The sequence below is a fragment of the Trachurus trachurus genome (genome assembly GCF_905171665.1).
Source record: "Trachurus trachurus genome assembly, chromosome: 7".
Classification (NCBI taxonomy): Eukaryota; Metazoa; Chordata; class Actinopteri; order Carangiformes; family Carangidae; genus Trachurus; species Trachurus trachurus.
This window is the reverse complement of record NC_139901.1, coordinates 31,567,316-31,589,093: the sequence shown is the minus strand read 5'-3', so window position 1 is coordinate 31,589,093 and position 21,778 is coordinate 31,567,316. Positions and strand designations below refer to the sequence as shown.

Below are 21,778 nucleotides of genomic sequence, written 5' to 3'. Positions count from 1 at the left end.
AAGGTCTCACCTGTTTACAAGTCAATTCAACTAGAAAACTTCAGACACAGTGTTAGAATAAAATGTAACATATTGAGAGTCACTCTTCTTAGTTGACCTTTAGTTGATCTCTGAAGTTGTGAAGCCAGTGAAGGAGGATATGAAACTTGCTATCTAGCGGGCCACACGCAGTTGTGGAGAGAAATTATTTTTTTAATTGTGTGTGTATAGGGCAACCGCCCACTTGTGTATCCAGCAATGCATATTTTGTATAACCTGCTTGTGTGTACTCAATAAAAGGAAGCTGCAAACTGGGGAGCGTTGGAGTTAGCAGAGAACACTCAGGAGAAGTGTTGCGCTCCCCTAGCTAGTAAAAAGCCACAATTGTGTTTGTCTCAGTCTGTTCAGTGATCCAACGGTGAACGAACGGGGTATTTCTACCCAACACACAGTTATTATTCATCTGTGATGAACTGGATCAAACATTTTTATTATCACACTTATGACAATCACTGTTTTTGATAAATGATTGACTTCTTTTTTACTCTGCAAAATGTCAAATGTCAGAAATAAAGGCCAAGTCAAAATGTTCATCTTTACTCCCTGAGACAAGGTTCGTTACCTTTAATTATCAGTGCAAGCTATTTTTAGAATGGCGGAGCAGAGCCGTGAGCTGCTCAGAGCTACGCTACGGAGACTCATGGGATTTCTTGGTTTCTTCCATCAAACTCATCAAATACACAATCCAACAACTCCACAACGCTCTGGTGGACAAGTTGTGAGCTGCACATTCACCACGCTATGAGATAATAACACAACGTTACCACACAGAGTTGTTTTAGAGGGAAATTCATGCAAAACCACTGATGCGTGTTGCCTTCAGGGACAGTTTTTCATCAAGCAGTCTCTGTATTTCCCTCTAAAACAACTCTGTCTGGTAACGTTCTGTTATTATCTCATAGCGTGGTGAATGTGCAGGTCACAACTTGTCCGCCAGAGCGTTGTGGAGTTGTTGGATTGTGTATTTGATGAGTTTGATGAGGAAATCCCATGAGCCTCCGTAGCGTAGCTCTGAGCAGCTCGCGGCTCTGCTCCGCCGTTCTAAAAATAGCTTGCACCGACAATTAAAGGTAACGAACCTACTGCTATGACTATAGGGATTATGGCAATGGGCCAGTTTGCCAAAATGTTGAACTATCCCTTTATCAATTTAATTCTTTAATGGCATTTTTGCTATTAAAATGACTTTAAACAATCCATCAGCCATTAAATAAGAATCGCTAAGAGCTTTGTTGTCGATCCATTAAAGGCAAGGCAAGGCAATCTTATCTGTATAGCCCATTTTTACAAACAGTTTGTCTCAAAGGGCTTTACATGGCATCATAACAACATCCTCTGCCCTTAGACCCTAGGCAGACGTGCAATAGATGTTGTATACAGCCAAGAAAACTGTTTATAGCACAGAATATGCAAAACATGGAAATGTTAACAAGAGTTCAAGAAGGCAGCTTAGGGGAGGCAATCAATAATCCGCTTATTATTTTATCTTCAGGGTACCAGCGGGTTTCTGGAGCCTGGGGAGATAAAAAAAAAAGAAAAAGAAAAGTTGTTAAGGTACTTAACAGGCTCGACAACAATGACTTCACTTCATCTTTACTCCACCCATCTGAAAGTTTCGTGTTACCTTCAGGCTCCAGATGAGTTTCTGCATTTCCCTTCCTTGCGGTCACTGTAGCCTATATGTTCCCAATAAATGATCTGATTCACAAGCTGCATCTAAAAAAAAGCGACCAAGTGAGATCATCAATCAAAACTACTCACTATTACAGACTGACTTCCCTTTATTTGCCTGGAAATGAACAGGGAAGAAGAGTCGTATCACACATGTAATACTGTCGTCACACTGAGGAAATTCACACACTGAAGGTTCAGTATCGACCCGAACTACGACAGCAGCAGCAGCAGCTCAGGGTCACACAAGTTCAAGTTCAAGACAATTTCTACCAAACAGAGCTTTTAATGACTTTAATCAGCTTTTAACCTCTAAACATGGATATTTCCTGTCGTGCAGGAGCAGAAAAACACACAAAGATGGATTTCACACACCAGAAACCAGGAAGTACCGTCTCCAAAATGCCACCACAGAAGAGGAAAATAAAAGTATTAAAAGTCTCCAGGTCATGTTGTGACTGTAAAGGTCAGAGATGTTCATTGAAAACAAGTTACCATCACTACTGCAGTATAATGGATCTGTGTGTGTGTGTGTGAATCCTGTGTAAATTTGCTCGTTTTACACATACAGGGAAAAAACCTGACATTTTTAATGGGAATGGGTCTATGGTAAAAATGCCTTTATTGTAATAGTTTGCTGGGGACTGGATCCATTGGAGTTTCCAAGGAGGAAACAGACTCAGTGGTTTTTTTAGCTGCAGCCGTAACTGTAGGAATAAACGTGCACCACACCACTGGAGTTTAACACAACTATGAACAAGAGGGAAACATATTACACAATATACGGTAATAACAAGACCGAGGGGGGAGGGAGGGGGAGAGGCTTTATTAGCTCTGTAATAAGAAGAAGAATGAACAGCTGCTTCATGAGAAGTTTGAGGGAATTCCCACGGTGAGGTGGAGTTTTACTTTTTACCACAGAATGTGAGAAGAACAATGAATAAATGTGAGTCTGCGAGAAAATACTGAAGAAGGTGATACAGAGTGTGAATAACACACAGACACACACTGTTTAGTCTACTTTAGATAAAATACCAAGTCCACATGTTGTTTAAGACACGTTATTCCCTTAAACAGCTGTTTTAGACTTAATGAAATGCAATGAAACATTTTAAATGCATGGTGCTAATATACGGTAGGTAATACACTTGCAGTATATAGATGTAGTTTTTGCAATAGTTGCATTAGCCTTTGTGGCATTAAATAGGAAGAAGAAAAAGACACTTTATAGCACATTTCTTGTCAGAGACAATGTGCTTCACAATATAAATACATAAAAATATAAAACCACAGATAACAATTGCATTAATTTAACATGGTGACTTTGCATTAAAATTAAAGAGCTGCTTACACGTTCTAGCATCACTGATAATAATTAAACATTAGTTGTGCTCTTAGTTTTGATATTTAAAGGGATAATTCAACATTTTGGCAAATTGGCCCATTGCCATAATCCCTATAGTCATAGCAGTAGGTTTGTCACCTTTAATTGTCGGTGCAAGCTATTTTTAGAACGGCGGAGCAGAGCCGTGAGCTGCTCAGAGCTACGCTACGGAGGCTCATGGGATTTCTTGGTTTCCTTCATCAAACTCATCAAATACACAATCCAACAACTCCACAACGCTCTGGTGGACAAGTTGTGACCTGCACATTCACCACGCTATGAGATAATAACACAACGTTACCAGACAGAGTTGTTTTAGAGGGAAATACAGAGACTGCTTGATGAAAAACTGTCTGAAGGCAATGCGCATCAGCGGTTTTGCATGAATTTCCCTCTAAAACAACTCTGTCTGGTAACGTTGTGTTATTATCTCATAGCGTGGTGAATGTGCAGGTCACAACTTGTCCACCAGAGAGTTGTGGAGTTGTTGGATTGTGTATTTGATGAGTTTGATGAGGGAAACCAAGAAATCCCATGAGTTATAAAAATAGCTTGTACCGACGATTAAAGGTAACGAACCTACTGCTATGACTATAGCGATTATGGCAATGGGCCAACTTGCCAAAAATGTTGAACTATCCCTTTAACAGGATGAGGTCAGGATCCCGGGCTGCTGCGTCACATATGTGGGGAATTTCTTTCAGGGACATGTCCAGGTTTAAATGTGGAGACCTGCAGGACAGGAGTTTACAGGAAACGGTCAGAAAAAAAAAGAAAACCGTGGGAAATACCCCGCGCGCAGCCCCCAGCGCGCAGCCCCGCCCCCCCGCCTTAAAGACCGACGGTGCGTAACACGGCAGCTGCACAGCGCGCGAGGTGTGTGTGAGAGAGACATCTACATTAACACAACATCAATACAACAGGACAGGACACCGAGATGCGTCCACCGACGATAATGATGATGATGGTGATGGTGGTCTTTACTATAATGGTGAGTGAGCTCATTGATGCATTTCACTGTAGAGAGGAGAGAGAGATTTGGATCAAAGCAGCGCAGCTTCGGTCTCACCTGCGTCTCTGGATCATTAAGTTTATTCATAAGTTAATTATATGTAACTATCTTCATCTTGTGACTTATATTCGTGTGCAGTTTGATCCGGATCGGTCTTAGTCTTAGTGCGCAGCAGCTTTTTCTGCCACATACGCAGCGGCATTACGCACCAACTCTCATGTTTTAGTTTCACTTTCGGTTCTGAGTCACTGCGACAGTGGGAGGCGGCGGCGGCGAGAGCGCGTGACTCTGTCTGTCCCAGTCATACATGTTAAAATAATAATGTCAGAGGAGCTCAGTTTATCCGTGTTAAGATAAAAGGAGAGAGAAGTGGTGCAGCAGCAGCAGCAGCAGCAGCAGCAGCAGCAGCAGCAGCAGCAGGTCCACGGCTGCTGCTGCTGCTGCTGCTGAGGCCGAGTCAGGCATCAGCAGCTCGGGCTGAATGTTTGGGACTTTCCGCCGCGCCCCTCTCACCCGCCCGGGCGGAGGAAGTGCACCAACTGTCAATAACCCACAGAGAAAACATCCCCACCATGTTTATCACATACACTGTGGAGGGGGGATACCAGGACTAACTAACTAACTAACCAGTCAACCAGTGTTAACTAACAGGAGTGTGTGTGTGTGTGTTTGTGTTGCAGGGGACGACTGCAGCTCAGCCTCATTGTGACCCTCAGACTCAGTATGAGCTGCATGGACAGTGCTGCAAGAAGTGCAGTCCAGGTACATCTATCTATCTATCTATCTATCTATCTATCTATCTATCTATCTATCTATCTACCTATCTCTGTCTCTATCTATCTATCTATCTATCTATCTATCTATCTATCTATCTATCTATCTATCTATCTATCTATCTATCTATCTATCTACCTATATCTGTCTCTATCTATCTATCTATCTATCTATCTATCTATCTATCTATCTATCTACCTATCTATCTATCTATCTATCTATCTACCTATCTCTGTCTCTATCTATCTATCTATCTATCTATCTATCTATCTATCTATCTATCTATCTATCTATCTATCTACCTATCTATCTATCTATCTATCTACCTATCTCTGTCTCTATCTATCTATCTATCTATCTATCTATCTATCTATCTATCTATCTATCTTCCATCCATCCATCCATCCGTCATGTGATGCAACCCAGTGTCAAGTGCATCTTGTACAATTTTACAAATGATGTAATTTTACATCATTTGTCACATTATTTAGAAGGAATTTAAAATGTAAAAAGTCAGTGTTGCTAAAATGGCATCATAGGGAAACAGAAAAAAATTTAATTTTGATAAGTAGCTACACTTAAATCCACTGTAGGTGGATAAAATATTTAATATTAGTCATTCTTTTGTGGTTACACCATTTACAGGGTGGTTCAAATGTCATAAAACCAACATGAATACAAAATGTACATTTTAACAAATCTGCTCGTCTTGCCAACTTACTGTAACATGTTCAGTGTCTAGAGGACGAAGGTTTCAGTTTGTTTCCCTCTTTTCCTTCACTTCTCTGGATTCATCTTCACTTCTGTCCATCCTAAAGTCATCACATCAGCTCTCTGAGGGTTTAAGAAATGCACTTTACTTAACAGTTTGATAGCACTTAAGTGTCTCTCTGGTCAATATGAAGCTCTGCAGCCAAGTGTATAATAGGAAACAATCAGATAACATAAATGTCAGCTGGATCGATCGTTTTCTGACTCTTAAGGGCTGATTATGTTGTTGGATGTCAGGTCGGAAGTAGTTGGAGCCACTAGTGTTTTCCTACAGTATTATCTAACACCTCAGAATCAGATGGATTAGATTTATGTGCAGTTTAAATACAGTAAATCAAACACAATGATCTTATTACTGTAATGGATCTAAGGTGTCAGATCATCTTTACTGGATCTGTATGTTCCAGTAACCACACGTTTCCATTTTCTTGAGATAACAGTACTTCCGTGTCACTGTTTTGTCCTTCCAGGCACCCGTATGATGATGAACCATGGCTCTTGTGAGGAGCCCAAGTGTGAAGAGTGCGGAGAGAACGAATATCAGGACGAGTACACGCACAGCGACAGGTGTAAACGTCAGCCGTACTGCGACCCCAGTAAGAGCTCGTCACACAGATCGCTCACACATCCAGATGATTTTGGTTTCGGCGCATCTCGACTTGAATAAAAACTCTTTTTCTTTCTCTCTCTCAGATAAAAACTTCCAGAAGTCTGTTGGTCAGAACAAGAAGCAGCTGTTGCCCTGTCTGTGTGAGATTGGATTTCACTGCACTACACAGTGTTTGACTTGTGTGCCGCACAAGTCCTGCAAACCTGGATACGGAGCTAAATCCATAGGTATTACACTGTTCATCCTACTGATGCAGAGAAATTCAGTTTTGCAGCGTTGTGAATCTTTTCTGACTGTTTTTTTTTTTCATCAGGCAACCAGACACATGACACCGAGTGTCAGGAATGTCCTGAAGGAACGTTTTCCCAAAACGACTCATGGATAGAGCCCTGTCAGAAACATCAAGAGTGAGTACAGGAGCTCCAGCACATTAACTTTACATTCATACAATTTAACTTTAACATCTCTTTTACAAGAGTGTCTCGACCAAGAATATATTTATTTTGCACAATTTAAGAAAAAAAAAACATTTATTTTGATTCCTCACTGGACTAAAAGGAATAAATGTCCAATAATATTGGAAATAATAACCACATATTCACCATTTGAACATTTTATTCTTGTTGGTCTGACACATTTCACGAACAAGTCAACAGGTTTAACTGGATATACAGTGACAAAGATTATCACATTATCATTAAAATGCAGTTTTTAAATGATGATTTCATTTAATATTAAAGAGATAGTTCAACATTTTGGCAAAGAGGTAAATTCATGCAAAACCGCTGATGCGCGTTTTAGATTTTAGTCAGGTCTAAGTGGTGAGACGCAACCGGTCGCTACCGCCTTGTGTTCAGACACTGTGTGGTTGCGGTTTGGTTGTTTAGTGTAAACTGACAGGTTGATCATTCACAGTTCACACATTGCTTTTTGCAGTCTTGGTCCAATGTCTAACATTAGTTCAGAATCAGTTGTGGCCAAAAGCTTTGAGAATGACACAAATATTAATTTTCACACAGTCTGCTGCCTCAGATTTTATGATGGCAACCTGCATCTTAAACTCCAGAAGAGATGTGATGAATTGAGGAGAAATTAAAGCTGAGTTTTAGAGGGAAATTCATGCAAAACCACTGATGCGCGTTGCCTTCAGGGACAGTTTTTCATCAAGCAGTCTCTGTATTTCCCTCTGAAACAACTCTGTCTGGTAACGTTCTGTTATTATCTCATAGCGTGGTGAATGTGCAGGTCACAACTTGTCCACCAGAGCGTTGTGGAGTTGTTGGATTGTGTATTTGATGAGTTAGATGAGGGAAACCAAAAATTTTCCCAGCTTGGGATCAATAAAGTGTACTGTATCTAAATCCCATGAGCCTCCATAGCGTAGCTCTGAGCAGCTCGCGGCTCTGCTCCGCCGTTCTAAAAACATCTTGCACCGACAATTAAACCTACTGCTATGACTATAGGGATTATGGAAATGGGCCACTTTGCCTATCCCTTTAAGGGGAAGGCCCTGAGTTAGCTCCATGTGTCCCTTAGCTCCAGCTTCAGAGTCCTAGTTCTGGTTAAATCAATGACTTGTAACTAGTTCCAGGGAGAATGGAGGCTCTCTGCCTTCCACCTACTGTAGCGTAAGACCAGAGTCACAACCTGTCTGACAAAGTGAAGTAGATGATCACTCAAATATCTCAAACAGCAACACTTGATGCCACGATCTAAAGAAATTCAAGAACAGATGAAAAATAAAATCTTTATAAAGTAATTTCTAAAGCTTTGGAACAGTGAAAGCTTCAATTTCAAATGTTTGAATGGACTTCTGCTTCAGTAAATGAAATCACATCACAACCATCGCTTGTCGATCGTCTCTTCGTCACTCTTGACGTGTGAAGTCTTCAGTTCCCTTTTTTTTTCTATAATCTGCCCGAGACACAGCTGACCTCAGACCAGTCGCACCACACCCGTCCTCCTTCCCTCTGAGTCTGACGTCAGTTTAAATTGTCCTCGTTCACTTCCTTCTGTCTGGACACGAACTTGTACGGTAGCTTTGCCTCAGGTTTGTCTGTAGGAAACTCAAAGATCAAGATCTGATTCAATGAAAATCATTTTGAAAGACTGGATCATAGGTTCATTCTCTTATAAATAATCATAGCAGTCCAAACTGGACTGTTTCATTTTCTATATCAGTATTTTTTTTTAAATATTGCATCATAACAGTGTTTATTGATATTACAACACAATCAAACAGAAACAGGTCTGAGTAAGAGAGAAAGAAAGAAAGTTCACACGCTGTCCCTTCACATCTGTGTCATCCACCTCTTCCAGTGAAATTCAAAATAATTTCAATGGAAAGTTTCAGTTCAATGTTTTTTTCCCTCTTTTCACTGGAAAAAACCCCCCGAAATAGCAGTGAGTCCAGTCCAGTTTGTTACTGGGGATTTTTTTTTCATAGATCCAATTTAATCGTACACATTTTCTTTCTTAAAGGGATAGTTCAACATTTTGGCAAATTGGCCCATTGCCATAATCCCTATAGTCATAGCAGTAGGTTCGTCACCTTTAATTGTCGGTGCAAGCTGTTTTTAGAACGGCGGAGCAGAGCCGTGAGCTGCTCAGAGCTACGCTACGGAGGCTCATGGGATTTCTTGGTTTCCCTCATCTAACTCATCAAATACACAATCCAACAACTCCACAACGCTCTGGTGGACAAGTTGTGACCTGCACATTCACCACGCTATGAGATAATAACACAACGTTACCACACAGAGTTGTTTAAGAGGGAAATACAGAGACTGCTTGCTGAAAAACTGTCCCTGAAGGCAACGAGCATCAGTGGTTTTTGCATGAATTTCCCTCTAAAACAACTCTGTGTGGTAACGTTGTGTTATTATCTCATAGTGTGGTGAATGTGCAGGTCACAACTTGTCCACCAGAGCGTTGTGGAGTTGTTGGATTGTGTATTTGATGAGTTTGATGAGGGAAACCAAGAAATCATCCATGGATTGATTTCTCACCGGCTTTGTTGAAAACAAATGCACATGGAGGAGAGGAGGGTTAGAGACACAGAGGAGGAGGAGAACCAGACATTGGAGAGTTCAAGTTTAATTTCTCCTCAATTCCTCTGATCTCTCTTCTGGAGTATAAAATGCAGGTTCCCATCATAGAATCTGAGGCAGCAGACTGTGTGAAAATTAATATTTGTGTCATTCTCAAAGCTTTTGGCCACAACTGAACTAATGTTAGACATTGGACCAAGACTGCAAAAAGCAATGTGTGAATGATCAACCTGTCAGTTTACACTAAATAACCAAACCGCAACCACACAGTGTCTGAACACAAGGCGGTAGCGGCCGGTTGCGTCTCACCACTCAGACCTGACTAAAATCTAAAATCTAAACTTGTCAAAGTGAATGTTTTGCACCAAATTTGAAGAAAAATTAGAGATGTTGTGTTCATGATGAGCCGAAATCATAGTGACCTCAACCTTTGGCCACAAAATTGGAAACAGTTCGTCCTTGAGTCCATGTGAGTGTTTTGTGCCAAATTTGAACCGATTCCCTTGATAAAACCTTCACAAGGACGAGATTTCACTTTGTAAATCACTGTGACTTTGACCTTTTCATTTTTAACCATTCAAATCTAATCAGTTCTTATTGAATCTTAGTGAAACTTTGTTCCAAATCTTATTTTAAAAGAAATTTCTCCCAGGGTTTTTACTAAAGCTACAGGACACAAAGTGCTGATTCTCTCTTTCATTTGCATACTGTAGCTAACCAGGGATTTTAACAGATTCTTGTGTTGTTGTGCAGATGTCCGGACGGATACCGGGTCAAAGAAAGTGGGACGAGCCAATCCGACAACGTCTGTGGTGAGTAGCGAGTGGGAAGATGAATAGTGAACGTGTCTGACTCGCAGCTCGGCTACGTACAGTCGTGTGGTTTCGAGGTGTTTTGTCTTTTCCTCAAAGTGAAACTGCCGAGGCGCCGAGACGCTGAGTCTCATGAAATGTATGTCGGTCTGTGGTTGAATTGTGGGATTCACGGCTTTCACCTACACACGATATATACACACGACACGACACTACACTGGTGTGTGAACTCAACACAAGTAAAAGCATCAGCTTCTTTTTTGTGTTGTAGTATCAAAACGTCAGCGTGGACTAAAAGTCCTTTCCACTCGACACGTTCTCATTTTGTGCTTCCTCTGCTAAAATGCAAATTAGTGACAGATGCTACATGTTTCCTGTTTCCTGTATTTATTGAAACTTCTGTGTTCTTCAAAATGAATACTCATGTTACACTTAAATAGACTTACAATGAACATTTATATTGGAGATTTAACACTGAATTTCTGCAAATTTTTGTCTTTATCTTCTTGCAGAGAAAACACGAGACCACATCTTGGCCATTGTTATTCCACTGGTTTGTGCTGTGATTGTCGGTGTAGTTCTGGTCACTTTGTGCTTCTGCAGAGGTGAGTTGTTGCTGTTAAAGCTTCTTTTACTTCATGTTACAGTTTTATTGATGTAATCTAATCACTGTGCTTTCTTTTTGTGTCTTGGTTCATAGGAAATGCAAAAGGAGTCAAGGTAAATGTGATTTTCTTTCTTGCTTTGTTGACTTTTGCATATTCAATACTCTTGTAACTATTAGTTACAGTCACACACAAAAAAATATCATGTTGGGGTAGTAGATGTCAGGATAATAATCCTAAAATGTTGCTACCTCTCAAGTTTAGCGCCTTTTTCTTTAAAGATGTAAACTTTATCAGAATAAGACGAGATGATTGACACCGGTTTTATCTGTATGTCAGTGTGAAGCTATAACTCTGTCCAGGTTTAACATAATCTGTATTGATTAGAACAGGGGTGTCAAATGTGGGGATGAATTTGCCAAGTGTTAAAAATGACATAGAAGACAGAAAAGGCGTAATATTGTCGAATGTTACGTATTTTTCTTATGGAATTTTAGGTTGTTCATAGAATAGAATAGTAATTTATTAATCCTCCAATCGAGTAGAGTAGATAAACTTTATTGTCATTCAGGTACGCATAGAATGAAATGTCGTTGCATTGACAATGATCAGTCGATCAGTAAAAGTGTTTTATGTGCATATGAAAGTGCTTCATGTGAATATAGTTAAAATAAATAAATATATAAAATTGAGTTTAAAAAGTGACAATGTATAGTAAAAACAGTAGTTCTGGCAGCAGTTATTGAGAGTTCAACAGTTTTATGGCCTGAAGGGAGGGGGGGGTGAAGCTGATACAGAACCTGGTTGTTCTGCTCCTCATACTGCGGTGTCTCCTAAAATTAAAAAAATAAAGATAAGATAACTTGGAAGATGTAAAATAACTTAGGCTAGCAATAGTATTAAAAGAAAAGAAAATGAAAAAGTAACAAAATCTGTATAAAATTATAAAGGAAACATGAAACATATACTCAGGATGAGCAATTGTGTGGGTGTTTTGTAAAAGTAGAGTTCATTAACTGTTCTTAATAATATACCTACTTCTTTGAACTAAAACAAAGGTAAAAAAAAATATAGATTTCTTTATTATTTATAACATTATATTATTTAATTGGTCCGGCCCTCTTGAACTGAAATGAGTTTGACGCCTTAACCCCTGGATTAGATAATTAGACACACATACGAACGCAGTAGAGATCCTTTATGGGTTCAGCACAAATACTGAATAAAAAAATAATGATGAGTTTTCTTATTTTGCCTTTTGACAACTGTTTCCTTTATGCCAGAGGCGTCAAACTCAAATACGCCGCGGGCCAGAATTTAAAAAATGGTACAAGTCGAGGGCCACATGTTTTTTTTATTGAGAACTTATTGAAATTACCTTTTTGCACATATTGAACCTAAAACTAATAAAGCTTGTAAGTTATTTACATATAAAACAACAATAATCATTTAATAAAAAAAATAAAATAAATCAGTTGCATTCATTTCTAATGGCTCTATCTGCAGCTTTCCATGGTCATTTCTAATTAGGGATGCACATGATTAACCATTAACCAATATCAAGAACTTTGACTGATTAAAGCAGAAGTAAGCGATATTTTTGTGTTAATATAAGTCTTAAATAGATATATCTTCCGACAGCAATCACTTACATAGAGTGTTTGGACCGAAACACGGGTCTCTCAGTCCCTCTGCTCTGCTCTGAGCCGAGGAGAAAACATTTCTCGTATCCTACAAGTTTTATCCAATGAGGAGAGAGAACGTCATGAAGGGCTGTGTGTGCAGCCAAGGGATGCGCGTGAATGTGGTGGCTCCTCATACTGCGGTGTCTCCTAAAATTAAAAAAATAAAGATAAGATAACTTGGAAGATGTAAAATAACTTAGGCTAGCAATAGTATTAAAAGAAAAGAAAATGAAAAAGTAACAAAATCTGTATAAAATTATAAAGGAAACATGAAACATATACTCAGGATGAGCAATTGTGTGGGTGTTTTGTAAAAGTAGAGTTCATTAACTGTTCTTAATAATATACCTACTTCTTTGAACTAAAACAAAGGTAAAAAAAAAAATATAGATTTCTTTATTATTTATAACATTATATTATTTAATTGGTCCGGCCCTCTTGAACTGAAATGAGTTTGACGCCTTAACCCCTGGATTAGATAATTAGACACACATACGAACGCAGTAGAGATCCTTTATGGGTTCAGCACAAATACTGAATAAAAAAATAATGATGAGTTTTCTTATTTTGCCTTTTGACAACTGTTTCCTTTATGCCAGAGGCGTCAAACTCAAATACGCCGCGGGCCAGAATTTAAAAAATGGTACAAGTCGAGGGCCACATGTTTTTTTTATTGAGAACTTATTGAAATTACCTTTTTGCACATATTGAACCTAAAACTAATAAAGCTTGTAAGTTATTTACATATAAAACAACAATAATCATTTAATAAAAAAAATAAAATAAATCAGTTGCATTCATTTCTAATGGCTCTATCTGCAGCTTTCCATGGTCATTTCTAATTAGGGATGCACATGATTAACCATTAACCAATATCAAGAACTTTGACTGATTAAAGCAGAAGTAAGCGATATTTTTGTGTTAATATAAGTCTTAAATAGATATATCTTCCGACAGCAATCACTTACATAGAGTGTTTGGACCGAAACACGGGTCTCTCAGTCCCTCTGCTCTGCTCTGAGCCCAGGAGAAAACATTTCTCGTATCCTACAAGTTTTATCCAATGAGGAGAGAGAACGTCATGAAGGGCTGTGTGTGCAGCCAAGGGATGCGCGTGAATGTGGTGACGTAGGGACGAGGACCAATAGATCCATGACGAGGGCGGGGGCTGCTAACTCCGTCGGCTGACAAGACGTTATGGTGCGTTCAAGGCAACCCGTAACCCGTGTTTTTCCGACCTGTGAAGTCGTACCAGTTCAATCTGGTACGAGCTCATGGGTCAGAAGTTACGAGTGGCCGTTATAGTGACTTTCACAGGTAAAACAGGTCGGAAAAACACGAGTGGGTTGCCTGGAACGCTACAAAGTTGTAAGTTGTGACTTGAAGCTGTAATTTACGGTTTCAAAAGCCTGCCTGGAACGCAGCATTAGCCAAAACGACCGGATCGCTTACTTCTGCTTTAATATCGATAATTTTTTTAACTTCTATGTGTCTTGAGTTTGACACATGTGCTTTATGCTATAATGAAAACCTGGCTCCATATTTTCCATGTATTAAATCCTGTTATGTGTTCCTGTGCTGCCTGCAGGGCTGTGTGGAGTCGTGTCGTGGAGACTCGTGGGAGATCCACAGAGAACCCGTCCCCATGACGCCGGAAGACGAGGACGTCGGTAAGGATGCGGTGTATCCGGTGCGGCTGCTGTCCCAGGTGGAGGAGGAGGTCGTCAGCAGCAGCCAGACGCCGGTGGAGGACCTGGACGAGCTCAGCGCCGCCGAGATGTCGCTGGATCCCTGTCGCACCGAGAACGGGAACTACGTGGGGCAGGAGATGGGGAAAGCCGAGACTCTGTCCCGACAGGAGTCACAGACGGAGCCCATCACCCGACAGCTGTCCGCCACGCACACGTACACGGGCTGAACGTGGCCCTGAACGCCTCATTCTTTGAGAAGAAAAAAACAAAAAAAACATCTAACTGTGAATGTAAGCTGTTGCGTCCCATTGGAGTTGCACATTTCTTGAAAGAAAACCTAAAGTTGTACATAAGTTTTCAACAATACTGTCTTAACTCTTTCGCGACCACACTAATTCCTCATCACATCCGCTCAGGACCACATGTTTTTGGCTATTTTTTACCTTTTTTCTCACGTCGAAGCGAACTCTGTACATCACCTAGAAACAAACGGTCTTCACGTGGTTGAAGAGTGACTTTCCAACGCGCTCCTCGGAAAAACGGCGAGTTTTTCCGCCGTTTCGTTCGTGAGTACGAAGGAGAAGAAGAGAGCTGGGTTTCTCCAAAAACGGAGCTCCCGCTCTAGTTTCAGAAAAAAACGCACTTTTGTGTCAAGTGGCAATCCGCTCATATTTCCGCTACTCTGTCTGCAGTGTGGCGTCTCCCAAATCATTTCTACGGCTAAATAAGTATTTTTGTAGGCAAATCTGGGGGGTGTGGCAGCGTGGAGAGCAGCGGTGCGGTGGGGCGGGGGCGGCCGGTCACAGCACCCGCTGCACGGTGAAAACAGCAGTGATAACCGGCTTTCAGATCCGAGTCTCCAAACCAGAAACGTTTGTAACAGCACCGGAGAAAGTCGCCAGATTTGTCGTCGGTCGCTTTTGTCAAAAAAAAAGTTGCCTAGAGGGTTTGGAAAGTCGCCAGATTTAGCGAGAAAGTGGCAACACTGTAGCCGACAGCCGCACAGCGCTGCACGCTGTCCCCAGAGCAGCATTCAAGGAGAACGATTACTCAAACAAAACCAAAATCACACAGTTGATTGAAGTTTAAAACAGTTTTTACATATCAGAGGACTACCATATTCACACACAGGGTACCTGAGAGTGTCTATTATCGTAATCTTTAAAAAAAAAAAAAAAAAAACCTTTTGGCGAGTTAACTCGTCAATGGTCGCGAAAGAGTTAAACTTTCAATTGATGTAGTTGTTTTGTTACAGTAGTAGATAGCACGACTTTGTTGTAGTATTGGCTCTGGTACTAACTGGCTGTTATGTTGTATATTGATGTAATGATCAGCTGCATGTTTACTGTTTTTTTTTTCTTTTTTTATATATATTTTTGTGAATGTGTAAATTCTGTAATTTGGAGTGTGTAGCATGTAATTGAGAATATTTTGCATTAAATGTGTTTGTTAGTGAGTAAGTGTTTGTCTGTAAAGCTGTGTTCAGAGGGGGAGTATCACGGATTATTCTTTTCTTTTTTTAACTTTATTTATCAAATAGTATGAACAAGTGAAAAAGGAACAAAAAAAACAAAGTGACAGACATTCCAAGACATGACAAAGGTACCGTACACATCGAAATGATATAAGGACAAACATTATCAAAATATTTAGATAAATAATATAAGAAATATAGAAATGACAAAATAAATGAGTGAATAAATAAATAAATAGGTCTAATAAAAGAAATAAATTATAAAAATGTATTATATTTTTATTCTTATAATGGAACCATGAGGGGGTGTAGAAAGTACCCATAATCCCCCGGGGGGAGATCTAAGCAGGAAGTGAAGTGACATGTGAGAGACAACAATGGGGGGTAAAACCAGAGCTCATTCACTTGAAGCGTGTGTTTGTTCACATAGAGAAAGTTGCACTAAATGAAAAAAAGCAGAAACTGATGAAAATATGAAAAAAGCTGCACGGAGCGTCTTTTTTTATTTTATTTTTTTTTATTTTCCTGTTTCTGGTTCGGACACCTGAGCGTTTTACCACGCTGGACGTCGACAGAATGAAAGTGTGAGTAAAAATGTGTGTTCGTGTGTGTGAGTTCAGATTTGACAGAGTTGTAATGAGTCAGAGCGCACCTGTGTTTCCCCCCTTCAACCGGTTGGAAATCCCCCCACCCCTCCTCTCCTCTCCTCTCCTCTCCTGGTTATATGGCTAGTATATGGCTGGGCTGCAGACTGCACAGTCAGACCTGCACCTTCAGACCCCTTAACGCCACCTAGTGGTTGACTGTAAAATTGCAACTGCACAGTCTGGACCTGCACTGTGGTTTTTTGACAGGGCAAAATCCAAATAAAACGCCTAGATCTTATTGTTTATAAAGCTTGGAACAGTTTTAAACTTCTTTTTTTTTGAATAGCCTATGATGAAATAAAATGTTTTTAAATGTTCTATTGCATGGGGTTACTATTGGTTTTGTAAGCAGTCTAGATATGACAGATACGAAATATGGACAATATGGATGGCAGTAGGAACGTGAGTAGCCTATCCAATGTGAATCACATTGTTCGTTTAATGTCATAAAAGTTTTGGTCGAAAATGTATCTGACAGTGTGTGCCAACGTTTCCACACTATATGTCTGTTTTTATAGTGTTGTTCTCTGGCAAGTGCTTTCTAATGCAGATTTTCTGCAAATGGCAAATAAATGACTCTGACTGAAAACTTTGACATTTTATATTTTATGAACACGTTGGCCCACACACATAGCCTATCATTTTATTTCTGTTTAATTTAAGCACACAATATTAAAAGTATCTCGGTTTCATTAAATGAAACAAAATGTGCCGGCCAAGCCAGCTTCCAAAAAGATCAATATTATATATAGTAGGCTATATCTTACGTATTATTTGACGTGCATATAAGACTATCTTACGTATTATGGTCAAACGTTCGTTACACTGTCAGATACATTTTTACAAAAACTTTTATGACAATTATGACAACACCTGAGATCCAATGTGATTCACATTGGATACTCACGTCCCTACTGCCATCCATATTGTCCATATTTCGTATACATTATCTGTATCCATTAGCAACAAAACAGGTGGCGCTGTAGCAAAAAACTAAGGGGTCTGACTGAGCAGGTCTCCGGGTCTGCAGACACATGCTTCTCCCTCCTGGTCTGATCAGGCTGTAGTTACACTGTTGGACCACAGGGGGGCGCTGCAGGAACAGAGTTTATACAGTGACACTGTGGATGAAAAACACAAAGTAACAGAAAAAATGTAGAATGATGTAGAAATGTTAACATTTTAAGACATTTTTCTTTTGTTTTCGTATGTTTGCTTCAGAAAATCAAAGGTTAATTCCTCTCTCTATGTGTGTGTGTGTTCCTGTTTGTAGGGATTATTATTCTGCATGTGGATGTTGAGCTGCAGCCCGGTCCAGAAGAAGATGCTGCATCACAACAGGAGCTTCCTCCTCTCTTCTTCTCCTCTCCTCTTCATCCCTGGATTAACGGAGGTAAACGACTCCTTTGAAAGTTGCAGCTCTGACGTCACACAGAGAACTAGCCCTTTAATGAATGCAGCTCAGGCCTGCATGGTACTGCAGAAAACTCAGGCATTTCAAAACATCTGTAAACAGCTGGTAGCTATACCCATTATACATCTGATGAATTTGAATTTAGGTCTGAAAGTTTAGTTTCCAGGTTCAGTCAACGTTTGGTTTGATATGAACTCTCTCATCAGGTTCACATGATGGAGAAACCAACTTCTTTACGTAGGTTTCACATCTGGAATGTGGAATAATATGGATTAAATAAATGAAGACTGTGTTGCCTTTTAAGGATCGGTGCGATAGCCACTTCACCTTCTGACCAAAGAAATGATCTTCAACCTGTAGGGAAATGAAAAGTTCATGACCCTGTGACTGTGGATGACAAATTAAATTGAGAAACTGACTTCCTTCAAATGTTATTATATTATAAGAAGATAGATAACAAGCTCATGCTCATTATCTCTCCCCAAAGACTCCACTTCCTACAGAGACTCTGTCAGTTTTCTACAAAGCAGTACTCAAAGGCATCATCAGCTATGGCTGTGGACGGCTGCATGGTTTTGTTCAGCATCAAATGAACGTTACCAGGTGATGGAGAACAGATCTAAATCAACCAGTCACTTTATGAAAGCATGTGTGTTGTCAAACAAACTAACATGGAGAATCCATGTTCCACTCCCTCGTTTAATTTTTTCCGAACACGAGTTAGTTGTTGCTTTCAGGGAGTTTGCTTCGAAGCCGTTAGATAAATAGTTCCCAACCATTTTTGGCTCGTGACCCCATTTTGACATCAAAATTGTCTGGCGACCCACTCAGATATTTTTATATGCTGCATTTAATTAGAACTTGGTTTGTATTTGAGAAGGTGAAAGTATAGAATACAGTTGTTTATGATCATAATTTTAAAAAGAATAATAATTAGTTAAAATAATATTTTTATCAGTAACTTTTTTTTATCAATTACTAAACATTTCAGGCGACGTGGGGCCCCGACCCCAAGGTTGAAAAACACTGCGTAAGATGCAAAGGCAACCGTGTTTAAACTCTGCTTCATCCCGACCTCTGTGTCGCAAGTATTGAGGCCTTTTAAATCTACTCATTTGCCTCTGTTGCTCTCTTTTTATGTTATTAGTTTTCTACTATCTTCCCTTATACTAACATTTGATTTACACTATAAAATGCACAAGGCCTAATATCCTATTACTTAAACTCAAACTACACTGGTGTCTGTGACTATTTACTGGTATGTAGTTGTCAGTCTGAACCTCTGCACCATGCACTTCATGCATAAGACAAATGTCCCTGAATGGGACAATAAAGTACATCTCATCTCATCTCATCTTAATCTCCTGTGCATGACTACAAACTATTAACAGTTACACTACTTTTATATCATCACAAGCAAAGCTTAGTATAAATGTCATATAAGATGTAAATGTCACTTTAATAGACTTTATGCACATGCAGCTCCACTACTTCCTGAACTTAAACAAGCTCCTTTATTTCCTGTTTTACATTATTGGACAAACTGATTCATCCAGGCGTGACTGACAATTGTGAATACTCAGTTTGTCCAATAATGTAAGACAGGAAGTAAAGGAGCTTGTTTAAGTTCAGGAAGAAGTGGAGCTGTGCATAAAGTCTATAAGCAAAGCAAAGAGATGATGATGATGATGATGAGTAAAGTGTATAAAACGATAAATCAGGATTTCTGGCACGAAGCTGGACTTTATTTAAGCAAAAATATTTCTTCATGATTAGACAAAGGAAACATAATTTACAGGTTCATCGGTGGAAAAATACATCTAGACATTTATTTACAGTAACAGTAACAACACGTCAGTCTTTGGTCTCAGATTCTCCTCTGGTCTCTTTGCAAACTTCAGGACTAAAATAAAAAAAACTTCCTCCCTGAGGTTCGACAGAGTAAAGTGCATCATGGGAAATAGTCTGTGGTTTTGAGTCCGTTTAGATAATTTCTCTGGTGGTGTAGCATGCGGGGAGCAGCAGCCCCCCCCTGGAGGCCCAGTCGGCCCACAGCCCCCCCGCTGCCGCCGGGAGGAAGACGCTGTCCGCCGGACTCTTCCTCCTCCTCACGGGCTCCGAGGTCGCGGTTTCTGCCAAAGACCAGATTTTGGGTTTTTGACTGGAGATGTTGTCTTTGTCTTTGACTTTGTCTTTGTCTTTGCTCTCAGAGTCAGAGTCTCTCTTCTCCACTTTCCTGACCAGCGCGAGCTCTGCGTCCTCCTCGTGCGGCTGCTCCTGCATCTCCTCCATCTCCAGACGCGCGTTCACGTCCGGTTCTGAGCTGGAGCTAGTCTCCAGGTGGACGCGCTGCTCGTCCCCGCCGCCGCCGACGCGCTCACTCTCATTCTCAGGCTCGATTTCGCTCCGTTCATCGTCGCTCTCTCCCTCCCGCTCCTCTTCATCTTCATCCTCCTCCTCCTCCTCCTCATCGGACTTCCCTTTGGACGCCCAGCTCACGCGGTTCTCCTTCTTCAGGCGGCGGCGCGCGTTGGCGAACCAGGTGGAGACCTGCGTGAGGCTCATCTTGGTGATGATGGCCAACATGATCTTCTCCCCTTTGGTCGGGTACGGGTTCTTCAGGTGCTCGTTCAGCCAGGCCTTCAGCGCGCCCGTGCTCTCCCGCGTGGCCACCTTGGTGACGGCGGCGGCGCGCGCGGACAGATCCTCTACTGCTGCTGCTGGACGGTAGGGCGGGTAGAAGGCCCCCCCGCGAGCCAGCAGCGCGTGATGGTAGGGGGAAGCGGCCTTCAGGTCGAAACCGTTGTTCTGGAGAAACACAAGAGAGGAAACGTTTAGGAACGAGAACGAGCCAAGGAATGGCAATGCGCTCCTTGTGCGTAATTACGCACTGGAGCGCAGCAGTTCAATGGGTGATTAATGGTCGAAACCGAGCGAGGAGGAACTCGAACCTGTTTATACGAGTTCACTTACAGTTTATCTGCATTTTTTTTTTTTTTTACACGCAAACAGAACTGAAACAAGTGGAGCTGTGTGTGAATCACATAGTACTGAGGTTTGTTCCCGTTTCTGACATTTAACATCCCACTTTTGATTTTAAAAAAAACTGAAACTAAGTTGCACTGAGTTGATTTTCTCATTAATTTACTTTATTTGTTTATTTGGATGGGACAGCTAGTGCACGTTAATGAACATAAAAACATGTAAATGTGCCGGATTGTAGCAGCAATGCTAATTTCCCTCCGGAGTCCCATAACATAAAAACAGTACAGTAATAATATAGACAACATAACAAAAAGACAATAAGACTGTGACGATATAAAACATATTGACAAAGACTTTATGGACCGTGAACTCACCATGTGTGCGATGTGCCTGTGGTGCGGATACGGGATGAAGTTATATCCCTGTAGTCCAGAGTATGTTATGGGAACTCCAGCTGCTGCCATCGCTGCCAGATGTTGTTGCGCCTGTTGTTGCTGCTGCTGCGCGTGCTGCTGCTGCACGAGCACCGGGATCTGATATCCAGTCGGCATGCTGCTGAGGTTCCTCTCCAAGAAGAAGTTTCCAAATCCAGTTTGTGACGCGGGCATCGTTTCCTATAACGTCCCAGTTCCTCGATCGGGGTTTGAGTGGCAACTTGAGCCTCCTGGATCTATTTATATGCAGCCAGGGGGAGGAGGGAGAGAGGGGGAGGGAGGGAGAGAGGAGGAGGAGGGAGGGGGGTCCCACTGGTATTGACTGACAGCTCCGTTCAAAAGACCTGCAGCTTTCACTGGGCAATAAATCCCATCAAAGACGCCCTCCCTCCGCTGTTCCTTTTAGCGTTGTGGTGAAGAGGCTAAATATGTTAACGCAACACAGTGATTTCTGCAGAACACACTGAGGTTTCAATTCAAATGCAGCTTCTTCTTCTTCTTTGAGAGCATTGGATAATAAAGAGTCTGAGAAGAAGGAACCAGCAGCTTCAAACAGACGGTTATTTATTCTCCTCGTTCAGTTTGAAACAGCAGAAATTTGATTTTTCGTATTTTATTTCATTTTATTTTATTTCCGTCACTTTATCTCCTCAAGAGATTCATATAATATATAATAAAACACTTGGATCCAGTTCACACCGTCTCTTCCTGAAGCTTCTT

The 21,778-nt window shown here is 40.8% G+C and overlaps 1 protein-coding gene across 1 annotated transcript; it reads left to right on the top strand.

The window, feature by feature from the left end:
* Nucleotides 1-3,952: 3,952 nt before the first annotated feature.
* On the top strand, nt 3,953-14,812 carry cd40 (CD40 molecule, TNF receptor superfamily member 5). The gene is made up of 9 exons (XM_083975357.1): nt 3,953-4,085; nt 4,787-4,868; nt 6,122-6,247; nt 6,345-6,488; nt 6,575-6,668; nt 10,065-10,123; nt 10,636-10,728; nt 10,824-10,843; nt 14,002-14,812. Exons 1-9 carry the CDS (start codon nt 4,032-4,034, stop codon nt 14,329-14,331), a joined length of 1,002 nt encoding a protein of 333 aa, XP_083831483.1. The 5' UTR covers nt 3,953-4,031; the 3' UTR covers nt 14,332-14,812.
* Nucleotides 14,813-21,778: the final 6,966 nt, after the last annotated feature.

What these genes read in the sequence shown, in the direction of transcription:
- cd40 (XM_083975357.1), top strand. Translation starts at nt 4,032, where the DNA reads ATGCGTCCACCGACGATAATGATGATGATGGTGATGGTGGTCTTTACT. An exon ending in ATACGGAGCTAAATCCATAG is followed by an intron (nt 6,489 to 6,574) that starts GTATTACACTGT and finishes TTTTTTCATCAG; the next exon opens with GCAACCAGACACATGACACC. An exon ending in CACTTTGTGCTTCTGCAGAG is followed by an intron (nt 10,729 to 10,823) that starts GTGAGTTGTTGC and finishes CTTGGTTCATAG; the next exon opens with GAAATGCAAAAGGAGTCAAG.